Source organism: Lissotriton helveticus, chromosome 3_1 (genome assembly GCF_964261635.1).
Source record: "Lissotriton helveticus chromosome 3_1, aLisHel1.1, whole genome shotgun sequence".
Lineage (NCBI taxonomy): Eukaryota > Metazoa > Chordata > Amphibia > Caudata > Salamandridae > Lissotriton > Lissotriton helveticus.
In genome coordinates this window covers 1,364,717,903-1,364,734,537 of record NC_136061.1, presented here as the reverse complement: position 1 = coordinate 1,364,734,537, position 16,635 = coordinate 1,364,717,903, and the positions used below count along the sequence as shown (strand labels likewise).

At 43.4% G+C, this 16,635-nt stretch overlaps 1 protein-coding gene across 1 annotated transcript in view; it reads right to left on the bottom strand.

Moving 5' to 3' along the window:
- Positions 1–16,635, bottom strand: part of LOC144823470 (carotenoid-cleaving dioxygenase, mitochondrial-like) — a 323,728-nt gene that overhangs the window by 154,756 nt on the left and 152,337 nt on the right. Inside the window, exon 6 of the mRNA XM_078682009.1 lies at positions 13,763–13,891. Coding sequence (XP_078538135.1) covers positions 13,763–13,891 — 129 coding nt within the window. The remainder of the gene's footprint in view (positions 1–13,762; positions 13,892–16,635) is intronic.

Here is a 16,635-nt window from a genome sequence, read left to right as displayed (position 1 = left end):
ACCCCGCATCGCCAAGATGACTCTGAAGCTGTTAGACTACAGTTATGATGTGGAGTACATCCCAGGGGCTAAGAATAAGGTAGCTGACTACCTCAGTAGAGCCTCCGCGATGGAGGAAGCCCCAGCAGGCCCTGATGAGAGAGAGGTCCTGGTGGCCTTTACTTTGGACCCGGAGAAGGTGATAAGCAGCCAAGAATGGACAAAAGCCTATGAAGAAGATCCAGACATCGGAGATGTTAAGGGATTCTTGCTACAGGGGTGGCCAGAAAAGAAACTTTTAGGGAATCACTCAGGAAATTCTATGAGGTGTGCGAGGAGTTGTCCATAGGAGATCAGGGGACATTCCTGATTAGAGGAGACAAAGTGGTTCCCCCAATGACATTGATACCGCACCTGTTAGCGATACTGCATGAAGGACACCTGGGTATCGTGAAAACGAAGATGAGAGCGAAACAGATGTACTGGTGGCCAGGAATGGACATCCAGGTGGAGAGACATGTAAGGAAATGTGACCAGTGCCAGAGGGCGGACAAGACCCAAACAACCCTAAGACCTTCATTAGGGAAATTCGCCAACCCTTTGAATCCTTGGGAAGAGGTGTCGGAAGACATTCTGGGGCCCATGCTAGACGCCCAGGGTACCCTGAAGTACGTGTGTGTCCTCATCAACAGGTATTCGAAGTGGCCTGAGGTGCATATACAAGAGGAGATGGACACGGAAACAATCCTCCGATTTCTCACTGTCATATTCCTCAGGGAAGGCATACCCCGATCCATTTTGAGCGATAATGGTCCACAATTCACCTCGGAAAAATGGCACAAATGCATGGAACGGAACGGGATCAAGACGAAACATACAGCCATTTACCACCCAGCCAGCAACGGCCTAGTGGAAAGGTTTAACCGCGTCATAATGGATTCTATACAAGCTGCCATTGGGATGGGCAAGGACTGGGAAAAAGAAGTGCAGAGTATGTTGTGGGCTTACCGCATTACGCCCACCGGCACAGGGTATAGTCCATTCCAGATCCTGAGAGGACGTCACCCGTTCACCAAGGACAACATGGGGTGGAAGGAAAAAACTGTCACTAGCAAATGGTCTGCTGCAGTAGTGCAGCATAATTTGGAGAAAGCACAAAGAACATACACTGAGCACTACAATAGGAGACGCAATGTGCAGGAAGTCCCTCTAGAAAGAGGGGAGTGGGTTAAAGTCAAACTAGGCCTGCTGAGAAGGAAAGGGGACAGCAAATATAGTCCACCCATGCAGGTAAAGGAGGTGTATGACGGGGCAGCTTTGCTGAGTGACAGAAACGTCTGATCCCAAGACCGCATGTCCAAATGCAACAAGATTTTGCGGTGGGCCAATGAAGAAAGATTGGAGACTTCACAAGACCAAACCCCACTCACGGACAAAGAGGTACGGTGTGGAGAAGAGCACCCAGGGACAGTAGTAAGCAGTCTGGAGTCCGAGAATGGAGATAACACCCATGTAGGAGAACATCTAGAAGGGGTGGATGAGGCTCCGACAAGAGAGAACCCTCTGGTAATCGAAGGCAGGCAGGTGAACCTGGCGGAGGGCAACCCTGGGAATGCCTTCACCACTCCGGTAAGACGTACAAGGGCGGGCAGAGCAGTCGTGAAGCCCTCCAAATACAGAGACTATGAACTGGGAGATGGGAGATAGTATGATCATATGATGGACCTTATATTTCTCAATTTTTGTGAAAAGAAGGGAGATATGTAGCGTCACGCTCTAGTTGTTGAGCGCGGCGCGATGACGTCACGTGTAGCGGCCATTTTGTGAGCCGACTCGTGAATTAGTTACGGAGAGCTCCGGACGTTCCCGGCACTCCCCTGCTGTTAACAGAATAAATACCTAGAGAAATCTCCCTTGCCTCCAGCCTTTCTTATTGGGAAAAAACAGTACTTTACAATACAGTATCAGCCACTACAAGATGAAAACTATATAACATGATTGTAATATACAAGCAAACTACACCATTGCCTTGGATTAAATAATAATTTTTAATATGCATATGGTTCCTTACTATCATCATTATTATAACGCACTTAATAAATTAGTCAGGCCATAATGGCTGGTTCGCTTCCACTCTATTTGAGAGTTTCTCTTTAATTGCGAATATAGCGCTAAACAAACTACATTTCCCATCAGACAATACGGGAAGTGCCACTCGCGCACCGGTAGCGACGGGTTTCATCACATCACACGCACTTGACCCACCTCCAGTCCGACAAAATGCGAAGTCACTCACATGCATATAGAGGCGCCAAACTAACAACACAGTGCAAGGTTTACTGATGGGCAGGACCTTTGAAGTAGTAAGTGGGCTTTAATCAGACACCACGAGAGAGGTACTAGGGAAGGAATCCTCACGTTACAGTTCTAACACGTAAGCTTTTTCCTTTCTCTGATTTAAAATAGCATTTGACTACAAGGATACCCCCCTCTTGGGACCCCGTGACACGCAATTTCCCCCCAAGAAGGGTAAGGGTTATTTAAAGCATAATGATAGAGGAGTTGGAATGTGTGAGACTATCTTTTCTACTAAATACTAAGGTACCGGAGTGCATGAACATGATATGTTTGCTCGAGGAATGACACCAAAGAGAGCATGTATGAAAGATGAAAAAGCACAATGGACAACTAAACTCCATTTCCTCAGTCACAACTATCACGGTCTCGACCGCATTTATAATTTCTAATGCGTGGCCTCTTATGTTGAGTTTTTAAAAGCTGACACGAATGATTGGATATTTCAAGTATGCGTGGTTAACCGGAACAGGTTCTCATTTTTCCATGCTCACAGTACAAATAGTATGATTTGTAAATGCACACACTGCTGTTTCAAGGCAGGTTTTGCTAAACAGTTGAAATACAACTTTATACGATATGGTCACAAGAATACAGATACGTATGAACAGGATGAGTGCACCCACGCACGATGAAGCAGTGCACTTTACGATTACGACTAAAATACAATGTTGTTTGTCTTTTTCCTGTTTTTCTACTTTTTTCTCCTTACAGGCAGAATTTCTCGTGACAGAAGAAGGGAGATAAGTACTCTCCCCTATATGAATGTTTTTTTCCCTTTCACTAAATGCCAAAGGTAGCAGCTATCTGCGCCTTCAAAACTTATATAGAGGTCAGCGTAGTTGTTTTGACCAATTCCAGGGAGGATATCATTTTTGCCCTGACGAAAGCCCAGAACCATTTTGGGCCTACCATATGGGCTGAAACATGTCGGCAGACTTTTAGGGTCTTAGGACCATAACCTCCTAGAAAGACCAGTTTTTATCTCTTTTTTTATATCCACTACACCACCACTAATAAATAAAGAGATACCGGGAGGTGTAATAGGATTTTTAATCTTTAAGTTCCCTGGCCTTTATCTCATAAGAGCTTTCTGAAATACGGTTGAGCCCACCCAGACCTTTAGTCTGGGTGAACCCGATGAGGAAGCATGACACCAATAGGGTGTGTGAGGGTTAAATAACAAAAAGGAAATCTTTTCCTTTCCACTTTTGTGGTTTATTTGTCACCAAAGGAGTATAATTAGGCCCTAGGAGCCGTTTCAGGGTGTGGATAAACTTAGTGTGAGTATAGCTTGATTTTGGGAGGAGGTATCCTCACCTTTTACCTTTATTACCTCTTATTTTGGATAGTGGGGTACTCTCCACTACCACATAGTGGTTACAGTAAATCAGTTTTCCTACATGTAGTGAGACACTTTTCAGTCATTATGCCTTCAGGGATGTGGAATTCCTGTAGCCCGACGCCTGGCACATATTGTTTGGAGTCAGGGGCATCAGGTTTTCATGTGTATTTTGTCTTTGGGACAAGTAGGCGCAACCCCCCGAGCACAAACGCTTTGGCTGCCAGTTTGCCGTACCACCATCATTAATTGAAAGCCTTTATTATTAGGGTGAGCGCTCTAAGTAAATGTTGTAAGCTGTGACTGCACTACTGACAGCGGTTCCAGTATAAAACTGTGTACACACTTTTTCAAAGTTTAGCAACATGAGGCTATGTATAAAGCACCCAGAATGCAAACCTCTTTCCCTCTTCTATCCCTCTGCCACCCTTTTCAATCCAAATAACCGACTAATATATCATCCACCACTCAAATTACTTTCATATTTCACTATACTAATTCAACACTAATCCTTTAATGGGTTACGGAGTAGTGTGCTACTCGTCAAAAAAAGCACTTCAACACCCCAACAGGGGTAACAAGCGCTATAGAAATGCAAACCTTTTTCCTTCCTCTATTCCTCCGCTATCCTTCTCAATCCAAATAACTGAATAATATCCTCCACTCAAATTACTTTCATATTTCACTATACAAATTCACCACTAATCCTTATTGGTTCAGGAGTAGCGTGCTACTCACCAAGAAAGTGCTTCAACAAGCCATTAGGGGTAACAAGCGCCATATAAATGCAAACCTTTTTTCCCTCTTCTAACCCTCCGCTATCCTTCTCAATCTAAATAACTGACTAATATCCACCACTCAAATTACTTTTTCACTGTACTAATTCACCACTAATCCTTTATGGGTTCCGGAATAGCGTGCTACTGGTAAAAAAAAGAGCTTTAACAACCCATCAGGGGTAACAAGTGCTATATAAGTGCAAATCTTTTCCCCTCTTCTATCCCTCCGCTTTCCTTCTGAATCCAAATAACTGACTAACCGATCCACCACTCAAATCAGATTCATATTTCACTACACTAATTCAACACTAATCCTTCTTGGGTTCCGAAGTAGCGTGCTACTCGCCAAAAAAGCGCTTCAGCGCCTCGTATGGGGTACTAAGCGCTATATAAATGCAATTACAATACAATACAATATGCGGCTATCTATAATGCTCCTACAATGCTCTCTGATATCATGCAAATATTTGCAGAAGCTTGAAAGCAAGATTGATGATTCTTTGCTTTCAAAATAAAATGTTCATAAAAAAATGAAAGCAGGAAAAAAAGCATTTTGCTAAACTACTGTAAAATGTCAGGTACCATTTCTTTGCAGCATCATTTAGTAACATGTGTTGAGGCATGCTAGTATTTCCCAAAAATATTCATAATGGAAAATTATTGCAACCAGTTTCAAAAAGCTTATGGGAAACAAAAATAAACAAGCATTGGCAAAGCCAGTAGGTCTGAAATTAGTTGTCAGCTTTTTAGTTTTGTCAATGTGTGACTTGTTTTGTTTGGCATGGTTTTTGTAAAAACTTATTTCCCAATAATGTACAGAAGTAGGAAAAGAAATAGTACTCCAAGAAAATATTTGTGAACTGCATTTTAGCATGAGCAAATATGCATGTGTAGCTTTGCTCATGCGAAAATCTGTGTTTGCAAGTTCACTTTCCCTCCAACCACTTTTTTCCCCAAGTTTGGAAAAAGTTTACGTCTGCCATTGTCAGGAGTAAATTTCCAACATTTCTCAGTATGGGAAAAGATTAGAGAAAAGGTGTTGAAAAACATTAAAACATGCAAGTTCGTAGGTGTGCATTGACTCAAAAGGGCATTCTAACCCTGAAACTATTGCTTACCCCTACCTTCAGCCCTAGTTCTAGATCTGCGAAAACATGGCAACATAAGGGGATTGCAAATATTCAAACACTAAATGGTATGAGCCCTGGCATAATCAGAGAGGCTATATCAGGGCTCTTATATAATGAGATTGCTGCCATAATTTGTCGCTGCACTACATGGCATCAAAGGGACAAGTGGATTTTGTTACAGGACAAGTAGATTTATGAAGCATGCTGCCCCATGAACAAGTATATATTGTATTAAATTCCACACCCCTGTGCCTTAATAGGTAGATGTACTGGCCCACATCAAGAGAACAGGGTGGGAGGTCTCCTGCATCATTTTACAATGTCTACTCCCTGATATTGTTAATGCAAAACGTGCCCGATTGGGGGAGTGCACCCACTGTTTAAAATGGTCAACAAAATGGAAATACAGACGCATCTGCATGAATCCACAATACTGGTGAAACACCGTGGTTCATCATAAACATTGGATCGAAGTACTAAGAAATCTGACTTTTAAAGCGTCTTACGTGGTCAAACTGTTTATTGTCAACAATTGTATTAAAGCACTCAGAACATGATCGTATGTTACCGGCACGCCGGTAAATGGTATTATGGCTAATGGAGTTCACTGAATTAACATACAGATGAATTGGCGGGAAATGTTGAGCACTGGGCCAATTGGGAGAGAGCTAGGAGGGAAAGTATGTTGATAAGGGGAGGGATAATGAGATAATGAGTGTGGTTGGAATAAGGAGGAAAATGGAAGGCTTTTAAATTCTCACTGCAGGTACGGGAAGAATTACGTTGGTTTTTGTAATGGGTTTGAAGATCGGGTGAAGAAGTCGGAGTGTTTGAGTTAAAATGGAATGTAAGTAAGGAATGGTAAAGGGAAGGAGGGTACCAGCACACGTGGGTAAAGAGATTGGCACAGAGGGAGAACTGTTCGAGATGAATATAACGCTAAAGACATTTCACATGGTGGGAAAATAAATGAAGAATAACTTGCATTTGATACCGTGTTTAACCTGAACGTGCACTTGTGTTGATTAATTAAGCAAATTATGAGCGTTATTGTTTGCAATAGTAATGGATAATTGTTGTTTTTATCATTGTTTGTAGTGACCCCTGACGAAGGGCGCTCCAATGCCCGAAATGCATTGGGATTTTGAAAAATAAAGCACTGTTTGTGATGAACACTGCATTACTCGTATTTTAACATGAGGTCCGGATGGGCACTGTTTAAATATTAATAATCTGGAAAAAAAGCAAACTATTCCGTGTGTGGATTCGCAATTTAAGAAAAGAAGTAAATGAAGTTTAAAATGGAGAATATGGTTTAAATGGATTACACGGATGAAAATGAAAAGTATAAATGATCGCCTAAACGTTGGCATATTGCAGTGCATTTGGAGGGTGCAAGATGTTGTCCCCAATTTTGTTGTTTATTGTTTACTTCAGTGGTACTTGGGCATGCCACTACACCACTTAGCACACATTAAGGAGTACTGGGATTACATTGCAAGATATTGAAATATAAGGAGTGCATCCCCACCCCTATGATTGTTAATGCAAAACGTGCCCAATTAGGGGAGTGCACCGACTGTTTGAAATGGTCAACAAAATGGAAATACAGATGCATCTACATGAATCCACAATAATGGTGAAATACCGTTGTTCATCATAAACATTGGATCGAAGTACTAAGAAATCAGACTTTTTAAGCGTCTTACGTGGTCAAACTGTTTATTATCAACAACTGCATTAAAGCACTCGGAGCATGATCGTATGTTACCGGCACACCGGTAAATGGTATTATGGGTAATATAGTTCACTGAATTAACATGCAGATGCATTAGCGGGAAATGTTGAGCACTGGGCCAATTGGGAGAGAGCTAGGAGGGAAAGTATGTTGATAAGGGGGAGGGCTAATGAGATAACGAGTGTGGTTGAAATAAGGGGGAAGATGAAAATTTAAATTCTCACGGCAGGTATGGGAAGAATTACGTTGGTTTTTGAAATGGGTTTTAAGATCGGGTGAAGAAGAGGGAGTGTTTGAGTTAAAATGGAATGTAAGTAAGAAATGGTAAAGGGAGGGAGGGTACCAGCACACGTGTGTGAAGAGATTGGCACAGAGGGAGAACTGTTCAAGATGAATATACCGCTAAATACATTTTGCATGGTGGGAAAATAAATGAAGAATAACTTGCATTCGATACCGTGTTTAACCTGAACGTGCGATTGTGTTGATTAATTAAGCGAATTATGTGATTTCTTGTTTGCAATAGTAATGGATAATTGTTGTTTTTATCATTGTTTTTAGTGACCCCTGACGAAGGGCGCTCCAACGCCCGAAATGCATTGGGATTTTGAAAAATAAAGCACTGTTTGTGATTAACCCTGCATTACTCGTATTTTAACATGAGGTCTGGATGGGCACTGTTTAAATATAAAAAATCTGAAAAAAGGCAAACCATTCCGTGTGTGGATTTGCAATTTAAGAAAAGAAGTAAATGAAGTTTAAAATGGAGAATATGATTTAAATGGATTACACCACAGCTTTCCAAACTTTTCATGTTGGTGACACGCCATTCTGGAAAATAAAATTTCGGGACACGGTAACGCGAGCGAGCGAGCCCGAACCACCCAAGGCGCTTGCCAAGGCCGAGCCTACTGAGTTTGTCAATGCTTGTTTCAATGGCATTCAATCAAGATAGATTGCTGTTGTTTGGCACAAAACCAGTTATTTTTCAGCACATGAGTAGGAAGAAACTGAAAATACCCCCACGTCGCACCAAAACTCTTATGGCACCAAGCAAATTAAGCAAATCATCATGACCCTCCTCAGAAGCTATCTCTTGTCTCTTCCACAGATATATCCATTCATCCTTTCATCCTACCATTTACCTGCTGATGTCCACCATTTAATCTTTACATTCTGTTGTCTATTCTGTCTTTCATCCATCATTCCGTTTTTCACCATTCCGTCTGTCCACCCTTCATATACAAACCTATCCATCCAACTCAAAACCTATCCATTTATCCTTTCACTCATCCATCTCTTTATCCACCCTTTCGCTCATTCATCAATCCTTTCGCTCATCTGTTCATCAACCCTTTCACTCCTTTATTCCATCCGCCCTCTCATTACATCACCCTTTCACTCAATCCCTCCTTTCACTCATTCATCCTCCATCCCTTTCATTCATCCTCCCTCCCCCCTTTCATTCATCCATCCAATCTTTCACGTATCCACCCATCATCCGCCCTTTTATCCAATCATCCACCCTCTTTCACCCAGCAATCCATGCTTTAACTCATCCATCCATCTATACATCCACCCTTGCTCACTCATCCATCCGCACACTCACCCACTGAAAATACCCCCACTTCGACCCAAAGCTCTTATGGCACAATGTAAATTAAGCAAATCATCATGACCCTACCCAGAAGATAGCTCGTCTCTTCCATAGATCTACCCATTCATTCTTTCATCCTACCATTTACCTGCTGATGGTCGCCATTTAACTTTTACATTGTGTCGTCTGCTCAGTCTTTCATCCATCATTCAGTTTTCACCATTCTGTCTGTCCACCCTTCATATCCAAACCTATCCATCCATCTCCAAACCAATCCATTCATCCTTTCACTCATCCATCTCTTTATCCACTCTTTCGCTCATCTATCCATCAACCCTTTCACTCCTTTATTCCATCCACCCTTTCATTCCATCCACCCTTCCACTCATCCATCATCCACCCTTTCATCCACCCTCCCTCCCTTTCATTCATTCATTCATCCATCCAATCTTTCACTTATCCACCCATCATCCGCCCTTTTATCCAATCATCCACCCCCTTTCACCCAGCCATCCATGCTTTCACTCATCCATCCATCTATTCATTCATCCACCCATCCATACACCCTTGTTCACTCATCCATCCATAACATTTACACTTTCAATACAACGTTCACTGCCTCATCAGGTTCTACATGAAAGTTGCGACTCCTTGTATCATGCCCTTTTTTGACTACTCCCTCGGAAACCTCAAATGGCACAAATACGCAGGATAGTGTTACTGTGATTGACACCACAGGGCCTGGCCGGACCCTGCTCTGTCAAGCACAGCGTGGTTGTGAGCACCCGGCAATTATTCCAATGAGCCCGGCTGAATAGCTCAGCTGGGGCTCAGATCAGGGCTGCAGAAGCGGCACCTTGTCTGCCAGACACACATTCCACTCCGGCTCACCAGCACAGCCAATAGGCTTGAGTTGTGATTAGGTCTGTGCAATCTCTGCTCGGGAGGTGAGCAATGCTTCCCTTATCTGTCAAATGAATCGCATTTCGAATGCAGCGGGGAGGGGGCAGAGAGGTGTCAGTTGGTGACTAGGAATGTGGGAGGCTGTCTGCAGTGCAAATATCCCAGATACGCTCATTCTCCTCATAAATCTGCCCTCATAAATCTGATAGCGCGACACACCTACGCATGGGGCGTGACACAGTAACGTGTCGCGCCACACAGTTTGGAAAGCTGTGGATTACACGGATGAAAATTAAAAGTATAAATGATCGCCTAAACGTTGCCATATCGCTATCGCAGTGCGCTTGGAGGGGCAAGATGTTGTCCCCAACATTGTTGTTTATTACTCCCTGATAGAGCCAGGAAAAAGCTGAATAGATGGCTCATGGTATTGGGTCTGATAGTGACTAAGCGGTGTATTGCAATTGGATTGTTAAGTGCTAGACCCCACTTGCTTAGAGATTGGAGGAAAGATCTGCTGGAAAGGACTGGAGAGGAGAAGGGGCACATGCATTGAACCCATCAGGATAAGAGGGTAGCAGATGATTTACTTTCCTGGGAGGTTATGATGCAGCACTGACAGAACCTTTAAAAGAAAGTATGCCCGGTTGACTGCACTATGTCCCGTGCTGTGTGGATTGGATCTTCAAATATGGTGCAATTTAGGACTGGGGAGCGTCTGCGTGGTTGTGGTTCTTGACACCCAAAACTAGTACACTTGTGAATGACCTGTAGAAGTGCTAGGATATTCTCCTACATGTATTTACCAGTTACTGAATGGAAGCTTCGGCAGAAGGTACGGTTGAGGACGTTTTTCATATTTGAATTGTTAATTAGCTTATTATGTTACTGGTATGTACTATTTACTATTCCAATCCTCTGCCTGGTGTTTTGTAACTTATTGCTGCTGTTTTGGTTAGTTCTGGAGCCAGATGTTTTGCACTTGCATTAATTTTTGTCATACTGTATATTGAGATTTGTTGAAATGCCAATAAAATAAATTACAAGGAAATGAGGACTTCTCTGTACTGTTGGGGGATCACCACTCTCCTGGTTGCCCCTGGTTTGCCTCACTGTAAAGGATTTCCTCCTCTCAATACACCTTATCGGTTCCAGTGACGTCCTCATCTGTTTGACAGCCAGCTGTCTCAGGCCTTCAAGAGTGGGACAAGTTTTTTTTCTCCAGGCTCCATCCAGGCTCAAGTCCTCTCTGGAATGGTCTACCTGTTCCATGAAGCTATGCCAGGCCAGACACATCTCCCAGGAAAGCAGCCTCCTGCTCAGACACCAGGCCCTTCACTGAGGGTTAGGCACCTTCTGGATCTGTGGACTTTGAGAGTTCTTCTCGGAACAAAAGCATGTTATGCTTTAGTGGAGGCCCACATCCACTAAGGGAGACCCAGCACTGCTGCATGAGTCCTTCTCCCCTCTACCCAGGCACACATTTCAAGGTTGTTACCCAGCAGACACTCCACTGGGATGGCAGGGGACAAAGCTACTTTCTTAGGGGCAGTAACTCCTTCCCATTCAAAGTCTACCAAAGCTATGGGATGCAACTTTGTAACATTGTCAGAGTTTACTATCTGGTGCACCTCATCAGGAATGGTCTGACCTGGGGAAACCAACTTGGTCATAACCATGGTGATGCCGGCACCTGTCTCCCTCGAGGCCTGGACCTCAGTACCATTGATACTTGGCCACTGCCTGTACTTAATCATGCTGGCAGGCCCGAGAGACAAGGGTTCAACATCCTTTCCACCCATTGACACTTAGGTGGCTTCAGTGTACCCTTTGCAATTCCCAGGGGCACCTTTCACCCCCATCCCTACACTGGCAATGCCCTTGCGATGGTCACCAGTGGGTGACTTCTTGGTGTATGTAGGATCCCACTTCTTGTCCCCTGGCTGTTTACAGTCATAGCACACCCGAGCCTTTGAAGGGTCAAAATTATTTTCCAGATAACTCCTCTACTTTGACTGAGATGTGGCCCTAGGTTCCACCCCTTGGGCAAGATTTGGGGACCTTTTAGGATGCTCTGAATTTGTATGCTTGGCCTCATCTTCCCCTTAAGAGGGGGGCCTGTCCTTCTTTTTTTGTGTTCGCCACTTTGGGACTTTTTAAGGACCCTAGTGCATAGCCACTCAACTTCTCTGAGGTTCAATTTGTATGTATTTGATCCTTTACCACCAAATGGCAGAGTCTGTCATATGTATCTATTTTATTTCCCTTTATCCAGCCTTCCAGAGACTTCACCAAGGCATCTAAAGTTCACCCATGTCTGAACTGACCCCTTGGGTGTGTCCCTGAACTTTTGTCTGTACTCCTATGGGCTTAGACCAAATAGCTTGATGAGTCCCCGCTTCATGTAAGTGTGTGACTCTGCCACCTCAACTTTCCGTGTAAGCAGCCTATCTCTCCCTACTGTTGGAATTAGCTCCCACAATAGGGCCCCCAACGTTGGTTTCTCACCCATCTCATCCTGAGAGCTCTCTAATAGGATGGCAGCCATTTATCTATGTCACTCCCCTCAAATACTCTGGAACAATACCCTTGGGCAACGTGGGATCATAGGCACCCCCTGCATTCAGCTCTGGTTCTTTGTTGTTGCTACAATGTCCTTGGGGTTTCAAACTCAGCTTGACCCTCTGCTCCTCCAGGGGCAATTTTCACTCTTCCAGAGCCCGCCTCCTCATCTGGATCTCTAAGAGGCTGAGCTGAGCTATCAGGTTCTTTGGGTCTTCTTACATAATTGGAACTCTTTTAACTTCCAGATGTGGTGTCATGCCTTGATCAAACTTTAGAAGTCACACCCTCATTGCCCTCATCTATGTCGAAGAGATCTCCACTACCTTCTTCCTTCCCACTGTCAGGGGTGATCTCCTCTGCTATTTAGGCTCTGGCTCTCCTTGTGTCCCCCAGGCTTTGACAGCATTCTTGAGGTCCTCTTTCCAGCAGTGATCCCTGGGTTGATTTTTCTACACCTGCACTGCACCCTTAAATCATTGTTCCTCAGTGTGGCCAGGGTGGCCAAGTCATTAGTGTTGCTGTGACCCGCGGTTGACATCCATTGCCAGTAGTAAAACATCAAGCACCTCACACAAAAGTGTGTCAAGCATAAGTGCAGCAAAGCATATGAAAGTAAAGTTTATAAGTCTTACCTAATCTCTATTAAGATCAGGTCCCTCAGGATCTTTGAAAATCACTCATTTATCGGTTTCTAAACAAGGTGGTAATGATATCAGCAAATCAAAAAGCATACATAATCTGTAGCGATTCCATACCTGAATGCGATTGATGAGTACTCACGAATACACTTGTGGACACTGCCAGGAACCTGTCCCATCTCCGTGATCCCGGAGATGCAACTCACAAATGGTACTCCTATCGCTACACAAATTTGGTGGTCACCAAATATGGCCACACTTTAATAATTGGATCATAGTCCTATTTTTTGCTCCCAAATTTTAATATTTCCACAGATCTTTACTTTACTTGGGTACACTAGTGGTATTTACCTGGAGTGTAAACAGGAACAGCGTATTCTATATCTTTTTGTTAGAGCTAGGAAGTGTGTATGCTGGACGTTATTACTCCCTGTCCCTCTATTTGTTGATAACTAATCAGAACATTGCCAATTTTATGGATAGACCTCCAAGAAGCACTCCAAATCTTCAAAAAGGTAAGTAATCTGGGAGCTCTCTTAATATCTGACCACTCCATCTCCCCCCAAATCAGGGTAGTTAAGGCTGCAAAATACATACTGAAGAAAACCCTGCCACTGCTGGAAACATTGCTTCACTTTCTTGTCCAAAATCTCTCAGATTCCATTGGCAGAAAATGAAAACCAGTACCTAGTCAAACATTATTTCATATATTTATGGTGTGCAGGATTTTTCTTACCAAAACTGTGATAATATGAAGGCTTCTTTTTGTTCACTGGTGAAATAGAACAAATCACTTGAGCCCCTTGAAGCATCTCACTGCCTTTAGACTTCTGTGGAGGGACACGTATAATATTGTAGCTTGAGCCTAGACAAAAGAAGAAATTTGGCTAAATGTCATATTATTTAAGACTAATGCATTTTTAGTCAGCTCTACCTGGTTAATTGTACAAAATTAGCCACAAATATTGACTAAGCAGAAAGCTAGCATGCAATTTTCAAAAATATGTTTAGAAATTCTTTAGGCCTGCCTTCAGAACAGAAAAAAGGTGGAGTTATGTTCTTACTGTGGTAGTGCATAGTAGCCAAAGTGATCCTGCAGAGTAAACTAATAACCTGAAACTGAATAGATTACTGGGCAGAGTAAACTTACCTTTAAACACAAAAAGATGATAGGATCGCTTCACCTGTGGACACGTGTGATCAAGATGACGCTGACATGTTGGATATGGACATTAAAACAATCCTTATGGGTACGAAATCCAGCCAGAATACAACAGACTGTAAGATTGATCATCTCACTGTATGAATGGATATAATGAACCAGGCTGAATTACCATGGCGATCAATCCGTTTAAAGTGGTGAACTGGTTATCCACACTGGAGCTTGATGCCCCAACATCACATGGCCCATGCAGCATTTGGAACAAGAAATGGTCAAATTGGCAGTGAAGAATGAAAAACTTGAATCCCGATCAAGCAGGAATAATATTCGTATAATGGACCTTCTGGATACTTCCAACATTGGTAAGCAAGAGTCATTTGTTGAAAAACTCCTGGCAAACTTCCTGGGTATGTTGAATTTCTCGAATTTACTGATTGTGGAATGACACTTAGATCATTGGGATACAGCCCTTCACCTGGAGCCCTGCTCAGATCCATTATCACAAGTTTATTGAACAATCTCCACCGTTATATGGTGCTAAGACTTGTCAGAAAAATGGGCCCCTGTGCTTTGAGGGAACGGAGATCTCTCTACTTCTTGATTCCACAGTGGCAGTGCAGAAGGCCAGCACAGTGTTTGTTGATGTAAAGAAACTGCTACATGCTAAGGGCATTAAATGCGCCATCCCTTAAGATGCCAGATTACATATGCAGTAAAAGGATTATTCACACATATATCCTAATCCAAAGGAGGTTCTGAGGTTTGACAAAACTGCTGCAGATCGAAGAGATGCAAACCCCGAGCAGGAGCTGCTGAAGGCCACTCTCTAGATAGGGACAATACAGGAGAGTTGTGGGGCTATCTGCTGGTTGGTGAGTATGACACCAGCCATGCTTGATGCTGTTGGAGCGGTGTTGTGGTTAGTAATTGATATGCTACTGATAAAGCTCACTGAGAAGCATTTCTCTGGTTAACCAACGGTTGCTGCGCCAGCCATGCTTGCATCATGTTTCATTTATAAGCTACCCTGTTTTAAATGGTCATGAGATTGATGATTGCCCTTACTATATTAACTAAACTGGTTAAGGTTTCCACTGGGGTTTATGCATGAATATATATGCTTGGAGTATGAGCATGACAGTTGAACGTTCTAACTCAAGCAAAGAGCATGTAAGATGTTTGTGTGGGAAGTAATGTTGGATTATGCACATGTGTAGCGGGCACTATCATCTGGGAGGTTATCCTAGTGCTGAGCAGGTGAGAGTCTTGCCAACTTTAGGACCTTGGGGACTATTCGAAAAAAGCCAAGTCTTCAGCTTATTAAGAAATTCAAGAAGTGGAGAGGATGCTTTCATGGACAGTGGCAGGTCATTCCACGCTTTAGGAGAAATGTAGAAAAAGGCTTGGCCCCGAATCTGGTTTTCTGTATGCATTATAGGTGTAGAACTAGGAGCCCGGACAGGCAGAGGCATCTGGAAGGTTTGTGAAAGCAGATACGATCATTGAGGTATGCTGGGCCAGTGTTATGTATTACCTTGAAAGTGTGTGCAGAGTTTGAATTGTGCTTGTTTGTTTATGAGTAGACAGTTGAGCTCCTTCAGGTCTGATGTGATGGGAGTGCGGTATAGCAGGTTGAGAGTGATTCTGGCTGCCAACGTCTGAATGATGTGCAGCCATCTGGCATTTGTTTAGGTTGATACTGGTATAGAGAGAGTTCCTGCAGTCCCGCTTTCTTGTGACCAGGAGCTATTTGAAAATATCCCTCAGCATCTTCATGGTATGGAAGCAGGAGGCGGTGATGGCGATGACTTGGGCGGTCATGTCGACTTTACTGTTGATGGCAATCCAGAGTTTCTTGGCGTTGTTACTTCTAGCTCTGTTGGCCTCCAGGTGGAGTTCCACAATGAAGTGCTCATCCTGAAGATAATTATTTTGTTATTGTCGGTGTTCAGCTTCAGACAATTAGTCTTCATCCAGTGGGTGATTTCAGTTATGCAAGCATAGAACTTGAATCCGATATTGGGAGTTTTGTCCGTTAGGGAGAGAATAAGTTGCCTTTCATTGGCATACGAGAGGATGTTTATGTTATGAGACTATATGGTGATGGCTAGAAGGATTATGCATGTGTTGAAGAGGGTCCGGCTTGGGGACAATGCTTGCATATGAGGTTGCAGGTGTCAAAGGTGTACGGTGCCAGGCTGACAGAATGGGTCTGACAATTCAGTAAGGAGCAGATCCATCGGCGTGTGTGTCCTTAGATTCCATTGTTATGTTGCCACTGGAAGAGGATGGGGTGGGAGACCATGTCAAATGCTGTGGAGAGCTCCAGAAGGGTGAGGGCTGCCATGTCTTCTCTGTCCAGAGTCATGGGAATCTCATCCGCGGCAGCATTGAGGGCAGTCTTCATGCTGTGGTTGGGTGTGAATCTAGACTTAGTGGTGTAGAGG